The 22215-nt window shown below is 55.5% G+C and overlaps 5 protein-coding genes across 5 annotated transcripts in view; 2 read left to right on the top strand and 3 right to left on the bottom strand.

Annotated features, from left to right (window-relative positions):
* MONBRDRAFT_10965 (uncharacterized protein) overlaps positions 1-2188 on the bottom strand; it is a gene marked incomplete at both ends in the record, with an annotated part of 5131 nt that extends 2943 nt beyond the window's left edge. The window contains 7 exons of the mRNA XM_001748768.1: positions 113-324; positions 407-521; positions 675-810; positions 919-973; positions 1079-1135; positions 1254-1824; positions 1959-2188. Coding sequence (XP_001748820.1) covers positions 113-324; positions 407-521; positions 675-810; positions 919-973; positions 1079-1135; positions 1254-1824; positions 1959-2188 — 1376 coding nt within the window. The remainder of the gene's footprint in view (positions 1-112; positions 325-406; positions 522-674; positions 811-918; positions 974-1078; positions 1136-1253; positions 1825-1958) is intronic.
* A 675-nt stretch (positions 2189-2863) lies between these two features.
* On the top strand, positions 2864-6573 carry MONBRDRAFT_28310 (uncharacterized protein; the record flags this gene model as incomplete). The annotated part of the gene is made up of 14 exons (XM_001748696.1): positions 2864-3067; positions 3732-3802; positions 3889-3938; positions 4027-4098; positions 4195-4269; positions 4341-4447; positions 4546-4646; positions 4768-4810; positions 4888-4983; positions 5089-5754; positions 6006-6095; positions 6229-6285; positions 6403-6409; positions 6506-6573. 14 exons carry the CDS (start codon positions 2864-2866, stop codon positions 6571-6573), a joined length of 1707 nt encoding a protein of 568 aa, XP_001748748.1.
* A 1520-nt stretch (positions 6574-8093) lies between these two features.
* On the top strand, positions 8094-11597 carry MONBRDRAFT_28311 (uncharacterized protein; the record flags this gene model as incomplete). The annotated part of the gene is made up of 9 exons (XM_001748697.1): positions 8094-8862; positions 8955-9042; positions 9155-10274; positions 10373-10434; positions 10565-10623; positions 10751-10803; positions 10949-11098; positions 11214-11294; positions 11370-11597. 9 exons carry the CDS (start codon positions 8094-8096, stop codon positions 11595-11597), a joined length of 2610 nt encoding a protein of 869 aa, XP_001748749.1.
* Positions 11598-12414: 817 nt separating this feature from the next.
* Positions 12415-18772, bottom strand: MONBRDRAFT_33828 (uncharacterized protein; the record flags this gene model as incomplete). Its single annotated transcript, XM_001748769.1, has 25 exons — positions 12415-12530; positions 12803-12985; positions 13100-13342; positions 13440-13547; positions 13647-13720; positions 13872-14004; positions 14138-14321; positions 14655-14731; positions 15321-15361; positions 15447-15546; positions 15646-15804; positions 15925-15972; positions 16103-16205; positions 16335-16410; positions 16487-16559; positions 16739-16821; positions 16909-16985; positions 17088-17241; positions 17368-17494; positions 17576-17667; positions 17776-17907; positions 18026-18199; positions 18294-18408; positions 18576-18659; positions 18737-18772. Coding segments are annotated over 25 exons (2790 nt in total), but the record flags the coding sequence as incomplete, so codon positions are not given.
* A 527-nt stretch (positions 18773-19299) lies between these two features.
* MONBRDRAFT_33829 (uncharacterized protein) lies at positions 19300-22129 on the bottom strand (the record flags this gene model as incomplete). Its single annotated transcript, XM_001748770.1, has 10 exons — positions 21914-22129; positions 21604-21745; positions 21329-21471; positions 21105-21221; positions 20881-20982; positions 20541-20583; positions 20398-20484; positions 20190-20321; positions 19918-20059; positions 19300-19469 (listed from the first exon to the last, which is right to left on the bottom strand). Exons 1-10 carry the CDS (start codon positions 21973-21975, stop codon positions 19300-19302), a joined length of 1140 nt encoding a protein of 379 aa, XP_001748822.1. The 5' UTR covers positions 21976-22129.
* Between the last annotated feature and the right edge of the window lie 86 nt (positions 22130-22215).

A 22215-nucleotide genomic window follows, 5' to 3' on the forward strand; every position in this document is an offset into this window, starting at 1 on the left:
TAAAAAAAAAAAAACCCCCCCCCCCCCCCCCCCCCCCCCCCCCGTCAAGTTGGCAAGTTTCAGGTTGCTGGGTCTGGCAGAACATTGAGAGCACGCGTGCATTCAAACTGACCCGCCGTGCAAGAGGAGGCCATTGGCGGTCGCCAATGAGGCGTGACCAAAACGTTGAAGGTCGCCAGCCACCACGTTCTCGGCTGAAGCGCAGATCTCGCCAAGCGGTGCGACCATGGTGACGGCAGGCGTCGCCGGTGGGGGTAAGGCCGCATCGTTCAAATAGCTCTCGGCAGATATGGATACTGAGCGCAGACACGAGGCCAACGTGTTCTGGGCAACAAATGAAAGAGATGGCGCTGTGAGATGAGGCGTGATAAGCCCACGTTTGCGCACAAGCAAGTTGCTGTCTTACGCGCGGAAAGTTGACGAGATTGTTGCCCTTGGCGGCAACGCAGATAATGTAATGCAGGCACTTGAGCTGCCATTCCTCGTGCTCATCAAAAGGCTCGAGCGCATCAACACGCAATCTGCACCAAGAAGAAAAAGAAACTGAGTTTGCGTGACAAACGTTGAGGCGGGTTGGAGCATCTGCGAGATGATGCTTAATTTCGACCATTGGCTGGTCAGCCCAAAGAGAAGAGGGGGAAAAAAAGGGTGAGGTGAGGGACAAGGGTGCGTACCGCTCTTCATCAGAAAGAAGGAAACGGTAAAACTGGCCCATTGTAGCGGCCTCGGCCGTGGTAAACCCCGCCTGGATCATGCGCTCATTGTGGTGGCGTGGTGTGCGGTAGGTACCAATACCTTTGAGAGCCGACCCTGCCGATCAAAACATGTGGTCAGAACACAAGATGTGTTTTACAAGTTGTTCAGCTGAGCATACACCGGGATGGCGAGCGCCCTCGTCGTGCACCGGCCTATCCTTACCAATGCGAGTGAAATGACCCTGCATAAAATGGCCAAAGGCATCGTCTGGCTCGATCTGCAGCAAAAGATATCAACCACAAGAAGAGGAAGGACACATGATCAATATGCAAACGTAATGCTGAGCGCTAGCAAGAGGCGTCGGTCGCGGGTGGTCGCCTACCTGTTCATAGTTGACCAGAATAGCGTTGGACAGGTACTCGGCACTCCACTTTACAACCTACGCAGATAATAAACGACGTTGAGAGTCAAAAGCGGGGGCGTGCGAAAGTCCCATAGCTCGGGACCTTGCAGCAGCGCTCAGTGCAGTGCACAGGGGATTTGTGGCCCCGACTCACGGCAAAAGCTGGTTTCGGGCCGACGTAGGTGAGAACGCACTCGCTCAGAACGAGGGTTGGGCGATCGGGCAAGAGACCAGCGGCTTGCAGGCGAAGCCGCAGCTGCTTGACCTTGCATAGATCGACGCCAACGGCACGGTAGTCCTCGTAGAGCAACGCGTGGCCCAGCAGCGTCGCCAGGTCGGGTTCTGAGGCAGAATCAGCGTCGGAAGCCTGGGCAGCATTATTGGCTGCGGCCTTTTTGGCGGCGCGGTCAAGATGCTGCTCACGTAGTTGAGTCAATGCCTCCTGTGCCGCTGGGGTGTTGAGATCCGAAAGTGCATCTGAAGAAGTAATCGGGGCTTCGGGCAGATGTGCACTCAGCCGCGATGATTGATGGATCAGGGCGGTCTTGCGTTGGATCAGGGTGGGAAAGTCAACTTCAAAGTAGACACTGCCCGGCGGCAGCAAGCCGGCAGCCTTGAGTCGAAAGAAAGTGGCATCAAAGCCGGCACCCAGGCTGAGGATTTGGGGCGCGGCGTCAGCATGCTGCTGCAAAAACGCCGACATGATGTGGTCCACGGCTTTAGCCCTATAAGTGTTGAGGAGGGGGGGGGAGGTCAAAAATGAGCCATCATCACAGGCGAGTCAGCACGACGTTCAGTCCCGCGCAAAGGTGCGTCGTGGGGACGAAGCCATGGGGGGCGTAAGCGAGCAAGTGCGTACCGAATGTAGTAACCACGATTGATAATGGGAGAGCGTCGCGTGACGCGCTGCACCATTTCCGCGAGAAAGGGGTCATCAAAGTAGCCCAGCTGCGCCATGCTGCATTTGCTGAGAATGGAGTTGTCGTTGGTTCCCTGCACAGCGGTCGGGTGATTTCGTCGCTTCTGCTGCGGCAAGACCGGGGTCGCCCCCACCGCTGCGGCAACACCACCCGTCTCACCCTCCCCCATCTTGGCCGTGTCTCCAGATGCAGCAGCCACACAGACACAAAGAGGCAGGAAAACAGAGAGACAGAGAGAGAGACGGACAGAGAGACGGCAGAGAGACGGACAGAGAGAGGCAGGGGGACCCAGAGACAGGAAGACAGAGAGGCAGGGGGACCCAGAGACCGAGCCGGACCGCGACCCGAGCAAATGCACACCGCAACGTGTCTGCACACACACACACACACCTTAATGTGTACTACTGATCTCACTTTACCTTTGTATGAGTGTAATATAAGTCACAGTATCTTATTGAATTGTCAGCATTGCTGTTGTCGAGGGCTTTTCTTTTTATTTTTTTTATTTTATCGGCGAGCGACTGTTTGGAGCCCACGAAGGAGACGAGCGGGAGCCGAACGGTGTGGTCGTGGTGCTTTGCCTGCTGCGGGTGGTTGGGTGGGAGAAAGGGGAAGGAGACACGCGGCCTGTATGTGCGATGGGGGATGAACCATCGCCATGGCAGATCATGCACGAGTCTGTGAGGTGCTGGAGCAGTTGCTGCGGAATTCCGTGGAAGAGCTGGACCCGGTCCCCCTGCGGACCTTCAAGCAGCTTTGTCGGTGAGGAAACCCTGCCAGGGGAGGAGGAGGGAGGTTGTGAACAGGATGCAGCGGTAAAAGGCCTCGCTTGTCAGGACCAGCGATGCGGCAACGCTTTGTTCATGCCGTGCTACCTTGCTCGGCCTTCCTCAGCGCCCACCACGACAACGTGCGCAGCGCTTACAGCCAGCTCATCAATTACCTGTCCGAGAACCATGCCCAAGTGCGCTACGTGGCCTTGACCATTGTCAACTATCTCTTTCAGCGTTCAGCTCTATTTCGGCAACTCCTTGTGGCTGACTTTCAGGTTTGACTTGCCCATTGAACCCAAACACTTGACACTAGATGGATTTCGGCATTGGCTTTGGGGTAGTTGTCGATGTTGTTGTGATTGTTGTCCTTGAGCGCCAAGGCAGCCTCGTTTCAAAAGTCTCATCGTACCGTTGGTTCTTGATGCATGTACGACATCTGCAGCCCTTCTTGCGCTTGACGTCCGGCTCTTTTGAGGACGAACACCCGCTGCCAAAACCGCCGTATGTTCAAGTGTCATGCCTCGCCTGCCTTGTTGCCTTGGCGTGCCGCCCAGCACCTCCCATCAACCATGTGCCACGTGCCCGGTCCACTTAGATCCATGGCTCGCAAGTTGCGCCTACGCTGCTTTCGCTATGTTCACCTCTGGAAAGAGGAGTTTGGAGCACGCTATCGACCCTTAGCAATGGCTCACGCCTTTCTAGCCCGACACGACGCGGTATCAATCTCCCTGAGCACCAGCTTTGTTTTTCACTCCCTTGCCCCCGGAACTCATTCACACACACACACACACACACACACACACACACACACACAATTTTGGGGTGCAAAGTTGTACCTCATTGCGGTCATCTTGAACAGCTTATTTTGAAAAGGGTTGATCCCCTCACATACATGTAATGTCTGGCAATGGTTTGGAACACGTCTGCGCCTGAGAGTAGGCCGACTTCCAGGCAGTGGTGGATGAGATTCAGCGTGAACGCGCCCGGCAGGCTGCCAACGCCCAGCGCACGTTTGTTCCGTCTAACTTTGAGCGACGCCGAGTCTTCGGATTGAGCGCCGTCTCGACACTGACCTGCTGGCCTGTGTGTTTGTTAGGGCCGAAGAGCAAGCTCAAGCACAACAAGAGCTCCGCAACAACGTGACAGGTTTGCCCGTCGTCACACGCGTCGACACGCACCACAGGTTTTTCCCGTCTGATCCAGCTCCCACTCAATCACAATGTGATGACTGCAGAGGTGCTCTCCAACTTTGCCACGACCACCACCATGATTCGCAACTCAATTGCAGCGCTTACAGCTGAGCCAGGTCTGGTTGTGGTTGTTCTCCGCGTGCTCTCCTTTTAAACGCAACAACCAAGCATCGACCCCTCACGTCAAACCCCACGTTGTGTTTATGTACCAGCGTCCAATCGGACAGCCGATCCCTTTGCCGACCTGGTGCCAGCTGAGCCTTCTTCGAAAGACACTGCAGCTTCTGGTATGCAGTGCTAGATGTTTGGTCTGGGCTGGTACATCTCTTATCTCGACTTGCGCCCCGTGTACTGACAGGATCGGACGACGAAGAAACGCCAGATAACGAGGCCTCTGCAGCCGATGCCGCACACGATAGGCAGGAGCTCATGCAACTGCTCGGGACTAGCAACCCCAATCGCACGGTCAGCCACTTGACTGGCTACCCCCTCTCCTTCTCTTTTCCTGGAGGCGCAGCACCACGCTCGTGAACACTCATCTGCTCAATCGGCGCCACGCGTAGTTGACTATTTCGCTTGATGATCGGCTTCAAGTTCAAGAGACACCAGACAACCGGGTACTGATCGATGAGTTGAACAACTTGATGCACGTCGCCGGCGAACGGTGCGAGCCTTGTCTTTGTTCACGCGTTTTGTTGTTGATTTTCTTCCAGCGTCGAGCGCCGTTGCAGATCAAACTTTTGTCTCACTTGTTGATGCGCTTGCACGGGTGTCACTTTCATCAGGTACCTCCCTCAAGTCCGCACTTGGCTCAATCATAGCCACGCGGTACGACGGCCCGTTTTGCCGGACAAGGCAGAATTTCCAACCTTGGCGCACACAACTCACATGATGGTTTGCGATAGCACGACTTTAGTCAGGCGGAGCTCAAGAAGTTGATGGACGCGCGCGAGGAATACACGCGCACTGCAACCCTCTACAACCAGATCCACATTCTGCCGGTGGGTGTGATTGCACCCAAAACACAATTGTACCTGAACATTTGATAGGCACGGATCAAGCCGGAAGCTTGCTAAATCTACATGTGCTTGGCCTGCGTGGCGTAGATGAAAGAACGTCCATCAAGTGTCAATGAGGATGACGATGTTGAGTTTGAGGATGCTGTCTTTGTCGATCCCGCCGCAGCTCAGGCGAATCCGTCAGCGCCGACAGAGCGGTCGCCCGGTGCTGCAGCAGCGCCTCCTGCCAAGCGTGCCCGCGTAGCGATGACCAAAGCTCATGAGGGTAACAAAGCACCAGCACTGGCTCCTAGCAACGGTCCGGTATCACCAAGCCCCGCTCCACCTACCGTGGCTGAGGCGCCTGCACCGACCGGACCCTCGCCCATGTCTCAGCTACGCCAGGCGTGGCAGAAAGCGAAGAAGGCGTCTGGTCAGCGCGATAAAACACGACCACGCGTGGCTGTGCGTCAACCTGGTGCACTGCTGGCGCCTTCTCGAAGCGGACCCAGGTCAACGACTAGCCCTGCCAGTGCTAAAACGGCCCACAGCAGCTCGGCACCGAGCTCCGGGCCCAGGACTGCCACCTCAAGCTCGGGGGTTGCAGCATCGACGCCCAGTCGTCGAGTCATGACGCGGCCCGGGAAGCGCCGCAGTACGAGTGCCGTTGGTACACCGCTGCCATCTGAAGCGGGTGACTCGGCCAAACGCCCAGTCTTCAATCCCAATGGTATGCTTGTGGCATTATGGGAGGGCATGGTTTGCCATAGGCTGGTTGGTGCTGTTGTGCTTGGACTCACTGAAGACAAATTTTGATGGCCGATGCAGCCTTTGCGGACATTCAAGATTGGTGGAACTCGGGAGGAGACCTTGATTTGGAACGCGCAGCCAAAACGGCATCCAACTTGACCGTGGATGCGATGACCACAGATACAATCCAGGTTAAACGACACGGGCTTGGCATGATGGCGTCAGATGGTGGGAAAGGGATAAAACCGCTCTGATGTTTGGGCTGCTATGCATAGCGTGAGGGTATTCAATTAGAAGCATGTGGTGCCCCAACGGGTCGTCTCAAAGATGACGGGAGTCCACGTCTTTGCACGCTTCGAGTCAAGGTATGTTGCACTGACTGGAAATGCAGCGCTATTCTTGCAGACAAGACTTTTATGCAGCTGGCCATCGTGCTCGCGGGCTTGAGTGGATGTGGTGGGTACATGCGGAATGCTAATGCGATGTGTGTTTCCACAGTTTAGCTGCCCCGTGCATGGCCCGAAGGTAGCCCGCGATCCAGTCACGGGTGTCCCGGTACGCATGCGATGAGACATGATCCACGACGTTGTTCATGCCCTGCTTTTGTGAAAGTAAAACAGCTTACTTGCGACGTTGTGGCCATCCTCCCGGGTATTGGTGCCTTGTCTATAGCTGGAAGGTCCGACGGAAACGAATGCAGCAGCAGAGCCTGGATCGGAGCCGGATGTTGGGCGAGGCTCAGCGCGACGGCGCTTTCCAAACATGGTGGATGTAGGTGATATCTTGGTGCAAGTGTTTTTCAAGATGACCGGCAGCCCGTTCACATGCATTTTCTGTTACTAGGCAAACGCGGAGCCACTTGCACAGCGGATAGAGCGGGTGGCGCGCCAACGCCGCTAGCATCTTTGCCCCGTGCATGGTGGGCTGGCATACTGATCTGCTGCGCGGATCCTGAACATTCAATAATCGAGCTTCAAACCCAGCAACAACAATGAACAAGTCAATTAAGGCACACGGATGATTGAATGTGATAAGAAGGGGGGGAGGGGGGCATAGCCTCTGCATCACCAAAGTCTTCACAGAAGATCGGGAGGAGTCGGGAGCACAATTCAACCTCTTTGGCAAGGGAGGGGTGAGCAAGACTTGACCACCGCACGTTAACAAAGTTGCGGCGGAAGAAGGCTTGCAAGCTCAGTACACGTTGCCGCGTTCATCGATACGGAAACGGCGAAAACAGAGCACCTGTTTCGACCGAGCCACAATCAGACCCACGCCAAAGACAAGGAAGAAGAGTGCCGTCAGAAGTGCCGTCTGCGTATCCAGATCCCTAGCCAACGATGCCAGTCACCAACACCGGGAGGGTGAGACCAACAGCCATATCACAACCCCACCACCCCATCCTTGACCTGAGCGTCCACCGCATATCTCACATCACGTACATGGTAAACTATACCGCGCTCCTTTTTGCCTATCAATTCTTGGCCGCGTTTTCTCCCACCCGCCGGCAACGACGGCAACGACAGCGACGACTTGAAGACGGCAACGACGGCAAAGACGGCAACGACGGCAAAGACGGCAACGATGATGGGAAGATGGCCACCACGACCACGACGGCAACGATGATGGGAAGATGACCACGGCGACGGCGACACAGAAGAAGGAGCCCGTCGCGGCAACAAATGTCTGACAATTCACACTGGCTTTGAAGTCAAAATGCCTCCTCAATAACATTCATTTTCACAACATAAAGTTGGCTTGATAATATTAACAGATATACATCAGCTTCGATCCTTCGTACAAAACCTGTTGCTACATTAACTCCTAATTATACTTCGTAAGCTACCACTACAACATTACATAAACTACATCTACTAAAGTATTCTCAGCACAAACATCGTCATTGATGATTTCACCCTGCACTGCACACGTTTGGTCTGTTCATACCACGGCCAACTCTGATGTGCGACGTAGATCATGCAGTAATATAAACAGATTACGACTAAACGCAACGATATAGTGCGTTCTATATTTGCCAGTTGTTGCAGATTCTTTTCAAGTTATTGTCGGTGTTGTGGTACATTTTTTCAACCAGTGTGTGGTGTTTTGTTTCACTTTTCTTTTTCTTCTTTTTCTTTCTTTTTCGTTTTTTATTTTTTTAAATTTTTTTTTAGGGCAGCGGCAGCGGGTAAAACGGCAGCGCGATTGACGGCGCCAAGAGCAGATCTGGTGGACCATTGAGGCACTACTGTCTTGAATATACCTGCTCTTTGCTCGCTTGTAGCTGTGGTTCCTGGCTGGCTGGCTCCCTGGCCGTCTGGCTGGCCCAGACTCGCTGGTGAGCCCCACCACACCACATCAGCAAAATGGCGGCGCCGCCGTCCACACCACCCACGGTGCCCGGATCACCGAGCATTACACCTGGACTGCCTTCGACGGATCGAAGCCAGCTTTGTGAAGCCATGGTTTACTATCTGCAGCTTCTACCGGCTGAGGACGTGCGCTTTCTTCTCTCCGTGACGGAAGCCATCGGTGAACCGCAATACGCGCGATTGGCTCCGGCCACGGCTCGCGCGAACGATCCCGAATGGCTCAAGACCCTGCCCAAGGACCACGATATCCTCAGTGCCGCCCACGTTCTTCATACACACGCGCCTCTCCTCCATCGCACCGCCTTCTCTGCCCACCAGGCCATGACTCAGATCATGACCCAGGTCGTGTGGCACGCCGACGCCCACAACCGAAACTCCTACTGCTCCACCTGTGCGCATACCCTGCTCATCCTCCTCCGCCACCCCGCCGCACTCCAAAAGGCCCGCGAGCAAATCGGTGCCTACTTTGAAGCCATTCGCACCCCGCGCACCTCCCGCATCGCCCCCCAGGCCCCTCATTCACCGGGCCTGCCCACCCCCACCGAGGCGGAAGGCGCGCCCCTCAGCGCCACCATTCGAGCCGTTGAACGCGATTACATCAACCCGCGTGAATTTGCTTTTGTACTCGAAGTCGTTTGGCGCAACAGCTTTGTTGGCATCTGTCGCCGTACCCACGACCAGTTTTTTGACTTTCAATGCCAGCTTCTCGACACCTTTCCCGATGATGCTCAAAAGGAGTCGCGCATCATTCCGCGTCTCCCTGGTACGCATGCCACAATCTGCCCCATGGCTTGCTGTTTGATTGTTTGGTTGTTTTCTTGTCGACCCCCTCACTCATCGCGCCTCGCTGTCCAGGCAAGAAAATCATCAGCACCAAGAGCCGACATGAGATTGCCTTGGCCCGCCGTGAAGGCATTCAAGACTATCTCAACGAACTCTTCAAGTATGCCGGCTTCTATTATCATACCCACCTTCTGTTCTTTGTCGGGGTGCCCTCTGCCACCCTCTCGCCGGCCTTGTTTCACCTCCCTTGTTTTTACCCGTCTTCGCCCCAGGCTTCCTCCACGCATTTCCCAGTGCAAGTTGATTGTGCAATTTTTTCGCTCCTGCTTCCGCTGTGCCGGCCCCGAGGGCTTATGCAATGAGGGTTGCAAAACCCATCTCAGCGATGTCGAGGGCAAACCCGGCAGTATCAACAATAGTGCTGCCACCTCTGCACCCGCCCCCGCGCCCAGCACGACTCAGTCTGTCGATGCGCCCGCCCGCAAACCCGCCCCAGCCGAGCCCATCCAAGTGGTGCCGACACATCCTCAAGCGACTTCCCAGCACAACTCCACCTACTTTTCCCACCACGCCAGCTCTGCTCCACCAAATTTAGCACTGCAAGGCGGTGGTGACCCAGTCTCACGCCTCAGTCGTAGCCGACCAAGCTCCGGGCGTGGATCCTCGGGCCACCTCGCTGCTGCAGACCGCGGATCTTCTGGCTCGCCATACTCCTCCGGCACTGCATCCCCGGTCCCCGCACCCGCCGTTATCACGGCCGGTGCTCTTCCACAGCCCGTCCGCATCATTGGCCATCCTCAAATGACCGCACCAGGCTACGCTGCATCACCCCATTCCCCGATGGCCTACTACACGCCGATCATGCCACATGGAACAAATTATCCTGTTGTTGGTGGGCCCCTGCCAGGCCAAGTGACACCCCAGTTAATCACATCAGTCGTGCCAGGCCAATACCCGCCTCAACCCCTGGTTCCAGGACAAGTGGGACCTACTGCCGGGCCCTTTGGCCGTCCCTATCCCGGCTATTCGCCTAATCTAGCGGGTATGAATGTCAATCACGGCTCAAGCCATGGCGCTTCGGTCCAGACCTGGCCCGGCGCAGCCCATGCACAAGCCCAAGCTTTGGCTCAAGCGCAAGCTCAAGCCCAGGTTCAGGCTCAAGCTCAGGCTCAGGCCCAAGCACATGCCCAAGTTTCTGCTCAGGCTCAGCCTCCAACACGCTCGCGCCATCACCTGTCGCGTTCCGAGTCGACATCGGGCCTGACCGATAGCGCCCCCTCCATCGGCTCTACCAGCTCGCTGGACGAAGCACGACGGGAACCAGACACCCCGTCCACGCCGACGTTGACGGCATCCGAGACCCGTGGGACATCCAGCTATGGAGTGACCGAGGTGAGTTTCAAGAACGGTCCCGCTGTGAGTAGCACTCTTCACATCACCTGATTCCAGAATACACTCCGGCTTGCCTGGCCACTGATCCTTTGATGTAGAGTGAAAACAGCTTGGGTGGGCCAGCATTTGAGGAGCCTACCGTCGCAGACTCGGGCCTTGAGTAAGTTGCGCTCTCGTGTGCGCAGACGTGCGCCCTAAATTCAGCCTAACGCGCCAGAACTCGAGCCGAGCGTGCCCCTGACGATCTATGCCGCCCCATGCCCGCCCCCTTTTTGGCCTGCTGCACTTAGTGATGTCCAATCACAAGTGTTCGAGGACGCTAGAAGCCAGCAGACCCCAGGTGGCGATGGTAAGCGGATTTACCGAGCATGTTTCTTGTATTCAAACGCTTTTCGCGTCGTGCCAGGAAATTTCTCGGTACTCCTGAGCTTCTCAGGCTTACGTTTATGCTAATGGGCCCCTGTGGTGTGCCTTAGATGTTTCATGTGACTTGGAAGACGCCACCCCTGAGCCAGCGCGAGAGTCTCGTGTACGTGTGAACCCGTGCTCTGGCGGTCCTTTTGAACCTGAGATTCTGGACTCTTGCCCATTCTGTTGGCCATTCGCATACCTGTTGTTTGGTTTTGGTGTTTCTTTTTTTTTTTTTATGCTGACATGCCTGCCCACCCCCTCAGCCGACGCAGCCCAGCGGAGCCCGGGTCCGCACCAAAAGCGTTGACTCGGTCGTCTCTATTGAATCTGCCGCAAGTGCAGGCAATGTGTCCTTGGGCAGCAAGTGCTTCATCTGCCAGTCAACCGAGCACGATACCCTTCACTGCACTTCTGTACGTGAATCCTGAACCTGGCTGCCGTGGCATTTGTCCAAGGTTGTATTTTACCTTTCTATTCAAAGCTCGACGACTCGTGGTCTGGCTTTCATGTCCACACTTGCCTGGGTAGGAGGACGTGAGCATTGAGCGACTTCGTGCACTGTTACAGGATGCCAATTGCCTGCCCGCCCAAGCCACGACAGAGACTAACGTAAGTTGACTTTGGATCCACCGTGCTTATACACCGACTTGGAAGGGACTTACATTATCTACGTACCGCGTGCAGCTGGACCAGTGGCGATACTGGGCACAGCAATATGCCTGGCTCAAAGGCATGCGCCTTCACAAGTATGCACATGCCGTTGTTGGCTTGTCGGCGCGCGAGATGCACACGCTCCAGGAGGAGCAGCTCAAGAAGGCGGGTCTCACAAGCGGAGCTACCCGCAAACTCTTGGGCATTGTCGCCAAGCACCTGCCCTTTGCTGACCGAGAGCAGAACGAAACGATTGTGTAAAAGCAGCCAGCTGGACTTGGTCAGCAGGTGCACAAGATTGGCTCTGAGTGCCTGACCAGGACGGTAAATTTTTATTTTTGGTGGGCTGCAGCTCTCCGCTTTCACCCGTCTCCTTTGGTCATCACCTTGAATTTGATTGTCGTGTACTTGTTGATGAATGCGTGTGGGCAAGTCATGACGACTATGTTCCCAGCCCTTGTGCCGTTGCCCTTGCTGTGATCGCCTGATGTCTGTTGTATCCGTCTCCCTGACCTTGTGGGCGCTCCTTCTTGCTGGTTTCGAGAAGCTTGCGTCGCCACCTTGGAGTGCTGACCTGCTAACATTTAAACGTTGAGTATCAAATTTTGTTGCGTAGCTGGGCCTTGGGCCCCATCTCGCAGCTCTTGACTCATTCGCTGGTCGATGAGTCGATTGTGTTGATTTGCATCCATTTGTGTTTCGGATTTCCTGTTGTTTTCGCCGGCTTGTTTTTCGAGGCCCGCCCCACTCGAGTGTTGAGTCTTGTGATTTGGGGATGGGCACTCGTGGTTACGGACAGCTGGGTGGTGTCTGCGTGGCACGTGGAACACGCAGCCTACTCTTTGCCTTGACCTATGTTTTCTAATTGACATGAGCGTATGTTGCTCCGAGTAAATTTTTCGAGCAGAACAGCACCTCACGCGCACAAATTGGATGGCAATGTCAAACTAGAAGCTGCGACAAGCAGGCAAGTGGGCAAAACACGCCCCAAATGTTGAAGAAAAAATTCGGCAAAAGGGTTCTTGAGTTTCGGCGGCAAGACTTTTAAGCCAAAAATGCCACCAAGCCCAGAGCCGCCAAGAGACCAGCAGGGCCCACGGTGCCTTTCTTTGTAAAGGCAGCATTGCACTCAATGTATGATGGTAGGCCGCCCACATCCCATCGGCCGGAAATGGGCATGACATAGCAGTTCCGCTAAAAGGAAATCAAAGGCAGAAAGAACAAGATTAATGGCAAGCAAAAAAGCCAACGTCAAGACAGCGGATGCGGAGATGCCCAGGATTGCTCGCCCAGAATCCCAGCGCCCTGGTGTCAAGCCCATGCCCTGTCTGCTCTCTGGGCGTTTGGCCTGGCCCAAACTCGCCATACGACCAATGCCGAAGAAGCCCGAGCTATTGGTTGAAGTAGCCATGTCTGGCAAATCCACCTGAGCTGCCCACGTCCCGGGGTATCTTGGGGTGGCTTACCTTGGCACAGAGGTATCGGACAAAATTGCCTGGCGCATCGCGAGCTTGAAGCGGTTCACCGGCCTTTTCTGTCATGAAGCGGTCCAGCAACGGCAAAGCGTCGGCCTCAAAGAGATAAAAGCATGGACATGCCAGTCGCGAGTTGGTCTTTTCGGGGCCCGGCTTTTCCAAAAACGCCGTCACCTATCGAGAGTGCGGATGGCAGGCTGAGGCTGCGCCAGAGTGCTGGTTGGGGAAGACGGTAGGAGTCTCCTCGAGCGAACAAGTGAAGGGACCAATCTGCGGTGTCAAACCAACCTTGTCCTTGGCATCTGTTTCCAAAATACCACACTTGGCCGTGCCAGCGGCGTCGGTTTTGTAGGCAAGCAGCATGCTGGACTTTGGGTCATGGCTACGATGCTGTCGTTGGAAGGCGGCCAGGGTAGTCTTGAGGTCAAAGTCTTCCAAGAAGAGGGTGTCTCCACCCACGACCAGGAGGTCGTCCTGAATGTTGAAGGTTTTCGTCGCCAGTTGAATGGCTGCCACGGCCCCGGATCGCGTCTATCAAGGGCGTCGCCATGCATCGTGAGAGAAAGAGGAGAAAGTCTGGGAAGGGTATGGCGCGTGCCCGGTGCGGATGAGCCAAGCCATCATGTACCTCGTTGGTGGTGCTACCGTCGGACACGAGATGGATCGGATAACGCTTGGGGTTGTGGGTGTAGTGTCGAAGCCAGGCTTGAAACATGCGCTGGTTATAATCGTTGACCTATCTCAGAGCAGTTGTGCATGAGAGCGAGCCGCGCGCGCGACGATCCCCATCTGACGGTTGTCTGCAGACCGCGCGGGCACATTTGCGAAAACCAACCACAATGTAGATGCCATCGACCTCGGGGACTGCAACCAAGGCATCGATCCACCGACTAATCAAGGGAATGCCGCCTACAACGCCGCGAGCACACGGCGTAAAAGGTCAGTGGGAAGGGCGTGAGAGGTTAGTGGGAAGGGCGTGAGAGGTCAGTGGGAGGCGCGTCAGCCAACAGAATCTCGAAACGCGCCTGCAAATGGAATGTGCCAGTGACTCGTGACCTACCAATGGGCAACAAGGGCTTGGGCACACCCAGCAAATGGCTATAAATGCCAGAAGTATCCTCCCGAATGCCCTTTTCCAATCGGGTACCGTACCCCGCCGCCAAAATCAGTGCCTTCATGGTTGATCGTCTCCGCTGAAGAATGAAAAATGAAAAAAACACAAACACACAAACACACAAACACACAACGCACACAGCGCACAGCGCACACAGCGCACACAGATACTTAGGCACTCGGGCACTCAGGCATGCAGGCACTCGGGCATACCAGCACACACACAGGCACACACAGGCACACACACACAGGCACACACACACAGGCACACACAGGCACACACAGGCACACACACACAGACATCGGCACAGGAGGTAGCAGGCGGCTTAGACGGCCCTCGCACACACACACACACACACACAAGGCGACACTTCCGAGTCGCAAATTTGAAATCCCTCTGTTTTTTTAAAACAAAAGGTTAGTGTTTGGACTGTTGGCCGTTGAGAGGCATTTTCGGATATTTTGGTGCGAGGGGCGGTCACCGCGCTCGGCACGCTCGGCAGGCAGCAGACACGCTGAATCTGGTTGATTTGGGGTGTGGCATTGTCGGCGTGGGTTCTTGGCAATCATGGAGGTGGAAGGTACGTTGTGTGTAAAAAGAACCTCGCTCTGCCGTCATGGTGGCTGGGATGTTTGATGCTGTGGCTGATTTCGGTAGATGCAACCACGACGCGTCGTCGGGTCGAGGCCTACACCAAACTGGCTGCGCTTGCACAAGTGCCTCTCTCACCTCAACTCGTTGGCATTGTGAGTATCTTTGCCCCCCCTCTCATCCAGCGTCCCCTGCCCCTTGATGACCGACACTGCCTTTGTATCCCATAACCCCAATGAACACCTCCCTGCCCGCTTGGCCACAGATCTTAGGCCTCCTCAAGGCTGGCTGCACGCCCGAGTCGATCATGCGTGCTTTGCGCCTGGCATTGGTGCGTGGCCACCAACGTCAGCAGCCGCAAAAGGCTTAGCTCCCTTTGGTCTCTTCAAGCTACGAGTGCAGGTTGCTCAAAGAAGCCTTGCTGCCGCTGCGCGGTCATCATGATTGTTCTCACCCCATCCATGCCCCTGTACCTTCTAACCGACGGCAAGGGCACCGGCTCCCAAAAAAAAAAAGGAAATGATTTTGTTGTTTCCATGGGCTCGCGCTCATGGGCTCGTGTGTCTCATGTGCATGCCCGGCATGAGGTTTGCCGTCTGTGTGCTTGATATTTTCGTACATGAATTGTGAAGCAAAAAAAAAACAGAGTGGCTTCAAATGCTTGGACTAAACTAAGGAGATGAAGGTGATGGGCTACGTCACCCCACGACAACACAAAAAGGTGTACACTGTCTACCAGCCCAAGGGCTTGCGCGCCGTGACCAGCAAGCCACCCAGTCGGCCTCCCGCATACAAATCGCGCACCGTTGTGTAAAACTTGAGCATGTAGTCAAAGACATCCAACCCTGGTCAAAACAAAGAACAAAGTGAGTTTACCAACCAAGCCGCCCGCCTTGTTTTCGAAACATCGTCGCCACCAACCCTACGCACCAATGACTGGCCCAAGAACATCACGCTGAGCCCCAAACTCAGCCACGCGAGCTGCGGTGTGCTTGCGCCAGTCCTCGGTCACATCATCGCATTGCTCCACCTACACCATGCCAGGCGGCCCACGCAGCCACAATCGTTCCACGTCAAGAAACCGCAGAAAGCTATTCGGCGCAATTCGCAGGCCGAAATGTGCACGAACCTTGAACCCGGCACGCTCGAGCTCTTGGCGATACTCGTCAATGGAAGGCGCCAACGAGTCGCACCCAACCTCCTTGGCCAGCACATGGCGTTCCTCGTGGGTGAGCGGTTGCAGCATCACAAAATCGGCGGCAAAGAAGGTGCCTCCTGGTTGCAAGAGCTGAGGCAGCAATTATTGTTCAAAAGCTGGCCATGAGTGAAGCAAAGAAAGGGGTCACGTAGGCATGATCCTCAAGCAAAGCGTTATTTTAGCTTGCGGGCAGGTGTCAAGCAAGCCAACCTCATAGCAGTTGCTGAAAAGGCGCTCGCGATTGGAAAAATGGAGTACCTGCACATTGACACCCAGCCCGGCACGCACTTATGAGCAAACACTTTTCGGCCACTGACATACGTAATCTACACGATGCAGTGTGCCGACGCCCTCGCTCGGCAAACCAAGCCAAACAAGCCAAACCCACCGTGAGCCAAGAAACAATGTGCTTGTAATGACCTCGAGCCAGGTGTTCGCTGAGACGGCTAAAGTCACCATTGACGTGATCCACCTTGTCGTTCAAGCCCGTGCTGCAAAGCGTGTTTCCAGATGAGAGACGGGCGCCTCGCATTGAGTGTACATGTTGCCTGTTCGACGAGCTGCTACTGCTTTTGTCAAGCCCGCGGCAGGGACGCCCATGCGCGAAGGCAACCACTTACCGCAGCGTCAGTTCAGCTGCAGCCGCATGCAAGTCGGGTTGAACTTCACATGCCAGCACTTGGCAACCATGCTTGCCTGCAACGGGGCATAGCAAGGCGCAGGATCAGCGCCATCCACCTCACGCGGTGCAACGCAAGATATTTTTCCTCACCGGCCAGATAGCGCGCTGGTCCGCCCAGGCCGCTGCCAATATTGATGACACGATCACCCGTTGACATCTTGAGCTACATGCAACCCGGTCGGTCAGGCTGCGCTGGTAGCATGCAGATGGCGTGGACACGGGCGTCTCGCCCGAGCTTTGCTATCCTGACCCGTGGCTGCCTTTTGTCTTCACACCCTCAAGCATGCGCCATGCACATCCCACAAATGTGTTCCCGACCCCGACTTGCATCACTGAACCAACCAGCTGAGCAACATCCTCAACCGCTTGGACGCCGTGATAGTGGTGTTGATCAAAGGGCAGCAAGGCTTCATAGCTGATGGGACCTAAAGAAGATATTCAGCTCCAGTCAGCCGACAACAGCACGGGTCGAGTCTCGGGGCGGGCAAATTGAAATGCTGACTAGCACGCACCCTTGTGAAGATTCTTGTCCTTCAACTGCCGGTGAAGGGCCTTGACCAGCTCGGCCCGGTTGTACAGCTTCATCGAGCTACGTGGGGCAGAACAATGGAAGCCATTCGTCATGGGCCCATTTTAGAAGCAGAAGTTAATGGGCAAGAACGAGTATGGTGACACGCAAGGCTGCACGCACCCCAAGTCGCGGCGAAGCTGGGCCAAGCGGGTGTCCAGAAACTTGGCGGGGTCGTAGTAGCGATTTGCTTCGAGCTTGTGACACACTTGTAGTGCCTCGACGGCGCGGTCAAGCGCGGCCTCGGATATAAAGCGCTCTGCAGTGATGCGAACACCTGCTCACCCCAATTGCATTGGTCACATCAGCATGAGGATGCAGCGCTCTTTCCTTCTGTCTTCTCGCCAAGCGCGGGGTGGTGTGCCCTGTTGAGAGAGCTTGGAGGTGGAACAGCGACACAAACCTTGATACCAGGCCGCAGCGTCCTCAGGCTTGAGGCCATACTTTTCGGCAATCTGCGTGGGCATGGTGGCTTCTTCGGCATGGAACAGCGTTGCTGCCTCATGCACGGCAGCCAGCGCCGCTTGAATCTACCCATTCGTCGCGTCAGCAGTTAGGCTGAGCACCCCGACGTCGGCCATCGCATCCCGGCATGGCGCACGCGCACCTACCTGGGGCAGCTTGTCATCAATGGTGGTCGTGGTGGCGGCCAGCATGAAGCAGGGCCAGGGTGTTGTGACCTCGCCTATCCGGCGTACCGTCCCTACAACACGTGCAGCCAACGACGGTAAAATGGACAAATGAGTTGGCAGTTGTTGACCAGCGGGCCAATCGGCCGGCGGATCACCGAACTTGCGAATGCGCGACTGACCATTATCATGATAGGGCTTGGTAGTGAAGGTCTCCCACAAGAAGGCATCGGTGGAGAGATCGTTGACCCCCTCGCACAGCTGAGTAATGTTGCCCTTGACGGCAAATTTGACGTCGGTCTCTGGATTCCAGCCTAACCATCCCCAGGCAGCACGCGTGTCCAGATGTTGAGAAGAAGAAAAATCACACTTCCGCGCCCCCTTACCCGGTGCGGAGAGCGCGAGAGAAGCGCTTCTAAAAGGTGAACGTACCACGATGAATGGCCAGAACATAGGCCATGAGGTGGCTACCGCTGCCCATGCGGCTGACGGCAAAAGTGCCACCGCGAAGATCCTCCGCCGAGTTCATCTTGGAGGAGATGCCCGTGGAAATGGCCCAGCAGAGTGGAGATGCCACGTAGGTGCCTAGCAGGCGCAGGTTGGACCCTAACCAGCGGACGAAGGTGGCAAATTGAGGGTGAGATGCCACAAGGACTGGTGTGCGAGGAGCAGCGGGTCTGTGCTGCTTGCGTCAGCATACCACCAGCAATGTCGGCCACAAGGCCTTCAGTAAGGGCCACAATGAGATCCAGCTCGCCGCTGTGCGCTGATCCGATCATGGCACCAGTGCCAAGCTTTTGCTCGACAAACTCAACCTGGGTATTGTGTATTGATGACCCGCCGTCCCATTTATGATACGATAAGACGAGGACACATGAGCTGCGAGGTGGGCGCTGAGATGGAGTGGACTGCTTGCACAGCCTGGCCTCAGCGATGGGCCGCTCTAGGGCCGCTCAAGCTGGGCAAGCACCGCGATCCTGACCTCGACGCCATGCTTGGCAAAGAGGCCCCGCTCTTGTGCAATGTGCCACGGGTAGTTGAAATGTTCGGGGACGCCTCCCACGACCTAAAGTGGTGAAGGGCGTTGATTGAGATCTGCTTGCCAGAACAGAAGGTCTGGTGCCAGAATGGTGCGGGTCGTACCAGAGGTCGCTTGGCACGCTTGGGATCAACAGGCATGACGGCGGCACGTTCCGGCGAGCGCACGAGCCAAATCGTAGGCAACTGTCGAGCCGGATGGGGCACAGCACATATGATCCCCGGGTGAGTCCACCGTTTTAACGCACATGCAAACGTGGCAGAGCAAACGGCCAAGCGGCTCTTATGTTCGTGATCTGAACACAATCGATATGATGCCAGCCACGCCAGGGCTCAATGTGACGCAATTGGTAAATTCAACGCCACTTTGCTCACACACCAGAGGGAGGGAGAGAGAAAAGTGAAACGATCAACCCCCACCCTAATCTGAACCACACCCTCCCCACACACAACCGTGCTGCCAACCCCAAGACTGCCACTGCCACTGCCACTGACCTTGCGACGACCACGACGACGACGAGGAGGAGGAGGAGGAGGATCTCAAAGGACTCTGCTTCACACTGCAGGCGCGAGAGAGAAATTGTCACCTGCCACTGTCACAGCAGCAGCAGCAGCAGCAGCAGCAGCAGCAACTCTCTGACTGTGCGTTTCCTTTAAATCGCTGATCCCTAATAATAGACGATGAAATGAATGATGTCATGATGTTTCAACGCTATTTTTAATGGAGAAGTCAGACAGAGACAGACAGAGAGAGACACATAGAGAGACAGAGAGAGACAGAGAGAGACAGAGAGACAGAGAGACAGAGAGGCCGTGTGTCGTGTGAGGGGGATTGCTTCTGCGCAATTGTGTGGTGGCGCGGTCATGGGTCGTATTGCTTCTGCTTGTGGTAACGGGCTGGTCGATGAAGCCTCGGCCAGGAGCTCGACGCCGCCTTCGTCCAGATTTACACAGGGCTGAGGCTACGATTGGCATATGCTTGCATGGCAAGCAGAAAAAGAAGAAAAAAAAAAAGAAAGAAACCACAATTTTGCTTCTGATTTACTGAGAGAAGCGAGGCAGCCGAGAGACAATGCAGCATCACCTCCATCCGATCAGGCAAAGCAACCAAAACAGACCAAACGTAAACCGACGAGAACAACACAAGCAGCAAAAAAAGGGGGAGAAGAAAAAGAACACAGTTGTTGCTCACGCGCGGCGCAAGGAACAACATCCATGAAAAATCACCACCATCGACTCGAAAAGACATGGGCGCCAATGCAGACAGACTCAGTTCTACTGCCCACCGCGCTTGCCAGCAGCATCACAGGGGCGATTGTGGTCATATGCGGCGGCCAGTGTCGCATAGCGTGCCATAGCTGCCTCGCGCAGCGCCCGCACATATGTCTGCACCCGATACCGTTGCTCCTCCTCCAGCGCCGCTACCTTCTGCAGAAAGAAGCGGGAGAAAGGGACAGAGAGTGAACATTGGTGGCATGAGCCAATGCATGTCGGCCCATGTTGGTACAGCACATTCTCACTCTGCACATGTGCCCATCACGCGCCCGTGCGCACATACCTCCGATTGCCGGGTTCCAGCTTCAAAAGGCGATGAGCGACCATCTCCCTCGCCGCCGAGCTGAGCCAGCAAAGCATTCAAGCGCACACGCAGGCCCTGCTGCTCGACTGCAAACTGCTGCGCCCGCAACCGCTGCACAAAGGAACATGGTTCTCATCAGAAGGGACAAATAAATCGGCACCACACAAATGCTGCAAGGTCCACGCACCGAGACAACGGGGGCCGCACGCTGGTAGGCCACGATGCATTCCAACATGTCGTAGAACCCAAAGTCGGGCCAAAGAACCTTTGTAAACTGCATGACGGCGTCGCCCGACTGAACGTGCCGTCATTGCCCGGTTTTGTACAGACCCACACAGGGTGGTAGTATTCAAGCAAGTATACGGATATGAGCCTTGGTACATGAAAAAAAAAAAAAAAAAAAAGCAAAAAAGCAAAAAAGCAAAAAAAGCAAAAAAGCAGGCGTTTGAGGGAAACAAATCACGTGTTCTCGTACCTGCCAAAGTAGATAGTCAGAGAGCCGGACTTCACCAGAGGTCCGGATGAGTAGATCGACCTGACTTGTATTATCTGTTAATAAAGACGCTTCCAAAAGGCTCTCCGAGACGTCGCTGCGAGAAACAGAACCAGCTTGGTCAGGTGCGCCGTTTGACGCAAGGTCAAGCAAGACATGGAGAGAACATGGTCCTACCACGACTGTATCCGGCCTTCGTCAAGGGCGGTGAGGATGCGATTGGCCGCCGTTGTGATGTCGTCACGTGCAGTGTAAGCAAAGCACACGTTTAAAATTGCCCTGCGTCAAATGGTATGCAGCAAGATAATGGTGATGTTGAAAAGAAAGAAATATCACAAACTACGCCTCACTTACGCCGGTTCAGGGGACGAGACATGGGACGTCGCATGGAGTCGACTCACTTTGTGTACGCGCGCGTTTCATACACGACCTTGCCAAGGACGCGTTGCAGCGCTTCGGGTAAAAGATCCATGTTGCCGACGATGCGCACGCTCACTTGGTGCTGGTGCAAGACCTCACTACGTTTCCCGCCCAATCCATAGATCATGTCAGGTGGCAAGTGTGTGCGCACCACCATAAGTCAGCAGATGGGCAAGAACTCCCGCGTGCTCGACTGCCAACGGACCTTTCATCCAGGAGCGTTTCAAACTTTTCGAGCGCGAGCTGCATCAGAGCATCAACTTCCTCCTTGCTACGGTTAAAATTTTCAATGCTAAAGGCGTACACGCTGACGATGCGAATATCAAGATCAAGGCACCACTGCAACGTCTGCGCACCAGACGTGGGGTTGGAAATGGAAGAGGGACCAGATGAGTGAGGCGTGTCTGAAAAGCCTGCGGGACCATCTCATTGCGGGGAACCACGGCCCAGGCATAAGGTCGAGCTTGCAAGCGCGCGCACCTCCTTGAGCTTGTCGAAACCAGCTGAATGGCCCGCAATGCGAGCAATGTGGCGTTGACGGGCAAAGCGTCGGTTGCCGTCCATGATAAAGGCTACGTGTTTTGGCAGTTTACCAGCTCGCAGCGTCTGCACAGCCGCCCATCTACATGGGATCAAGCGGAGCATGTCCATGGTCCATGGCGCAGCAGACGGTGGCGTGCAGGTGCACCGGGGGAGTGAGTGACAGACGCGTGAGGCTGACAGAGATGACGGGCGTGGTGGTAGGCAAAGGCCTTTGACGAGTCAAGGAGGGGGATTGGGTGGCTCAAACCTGAGCGCTGCTTGCAGCTGCTGCTGTGGCTCCCGCAGCCAGGCCAGGGCGGTGTCAAACATGGTGTGTTGAGCGGTGACTCCTGAATGATCGCTGCACGCGCCTCGATGACCGTTCTCGGACGGGCAACACTGCAGGCCCTTGGCTGGGAGATCCGCCAAGCGCTGGCGCGTTTGACTCCACACCAGCGACGCACAGGCGCACAGCTCGTCTGCATTCACTGTTCACTCCCCCCACGTCCGCCCTCGGCCACAGATCCTGCCCCCGCCCGTCCGGTTTGGTCTTTGCTTGCCCGTGCAAAG

This window comes from Monosiga brevicollis, genomic scaffold (assembly GCF_000002865.3).
Source record: "Monosiga brevicollis MX1 MONBRscaffold_25 genomic scaffold, whole genome shotgun sequence".
NCBI lineage: Eukaryota > Choanoflagellata > Craspedida > Salpingoecidae > Monosiga > Monosiga brevicollis.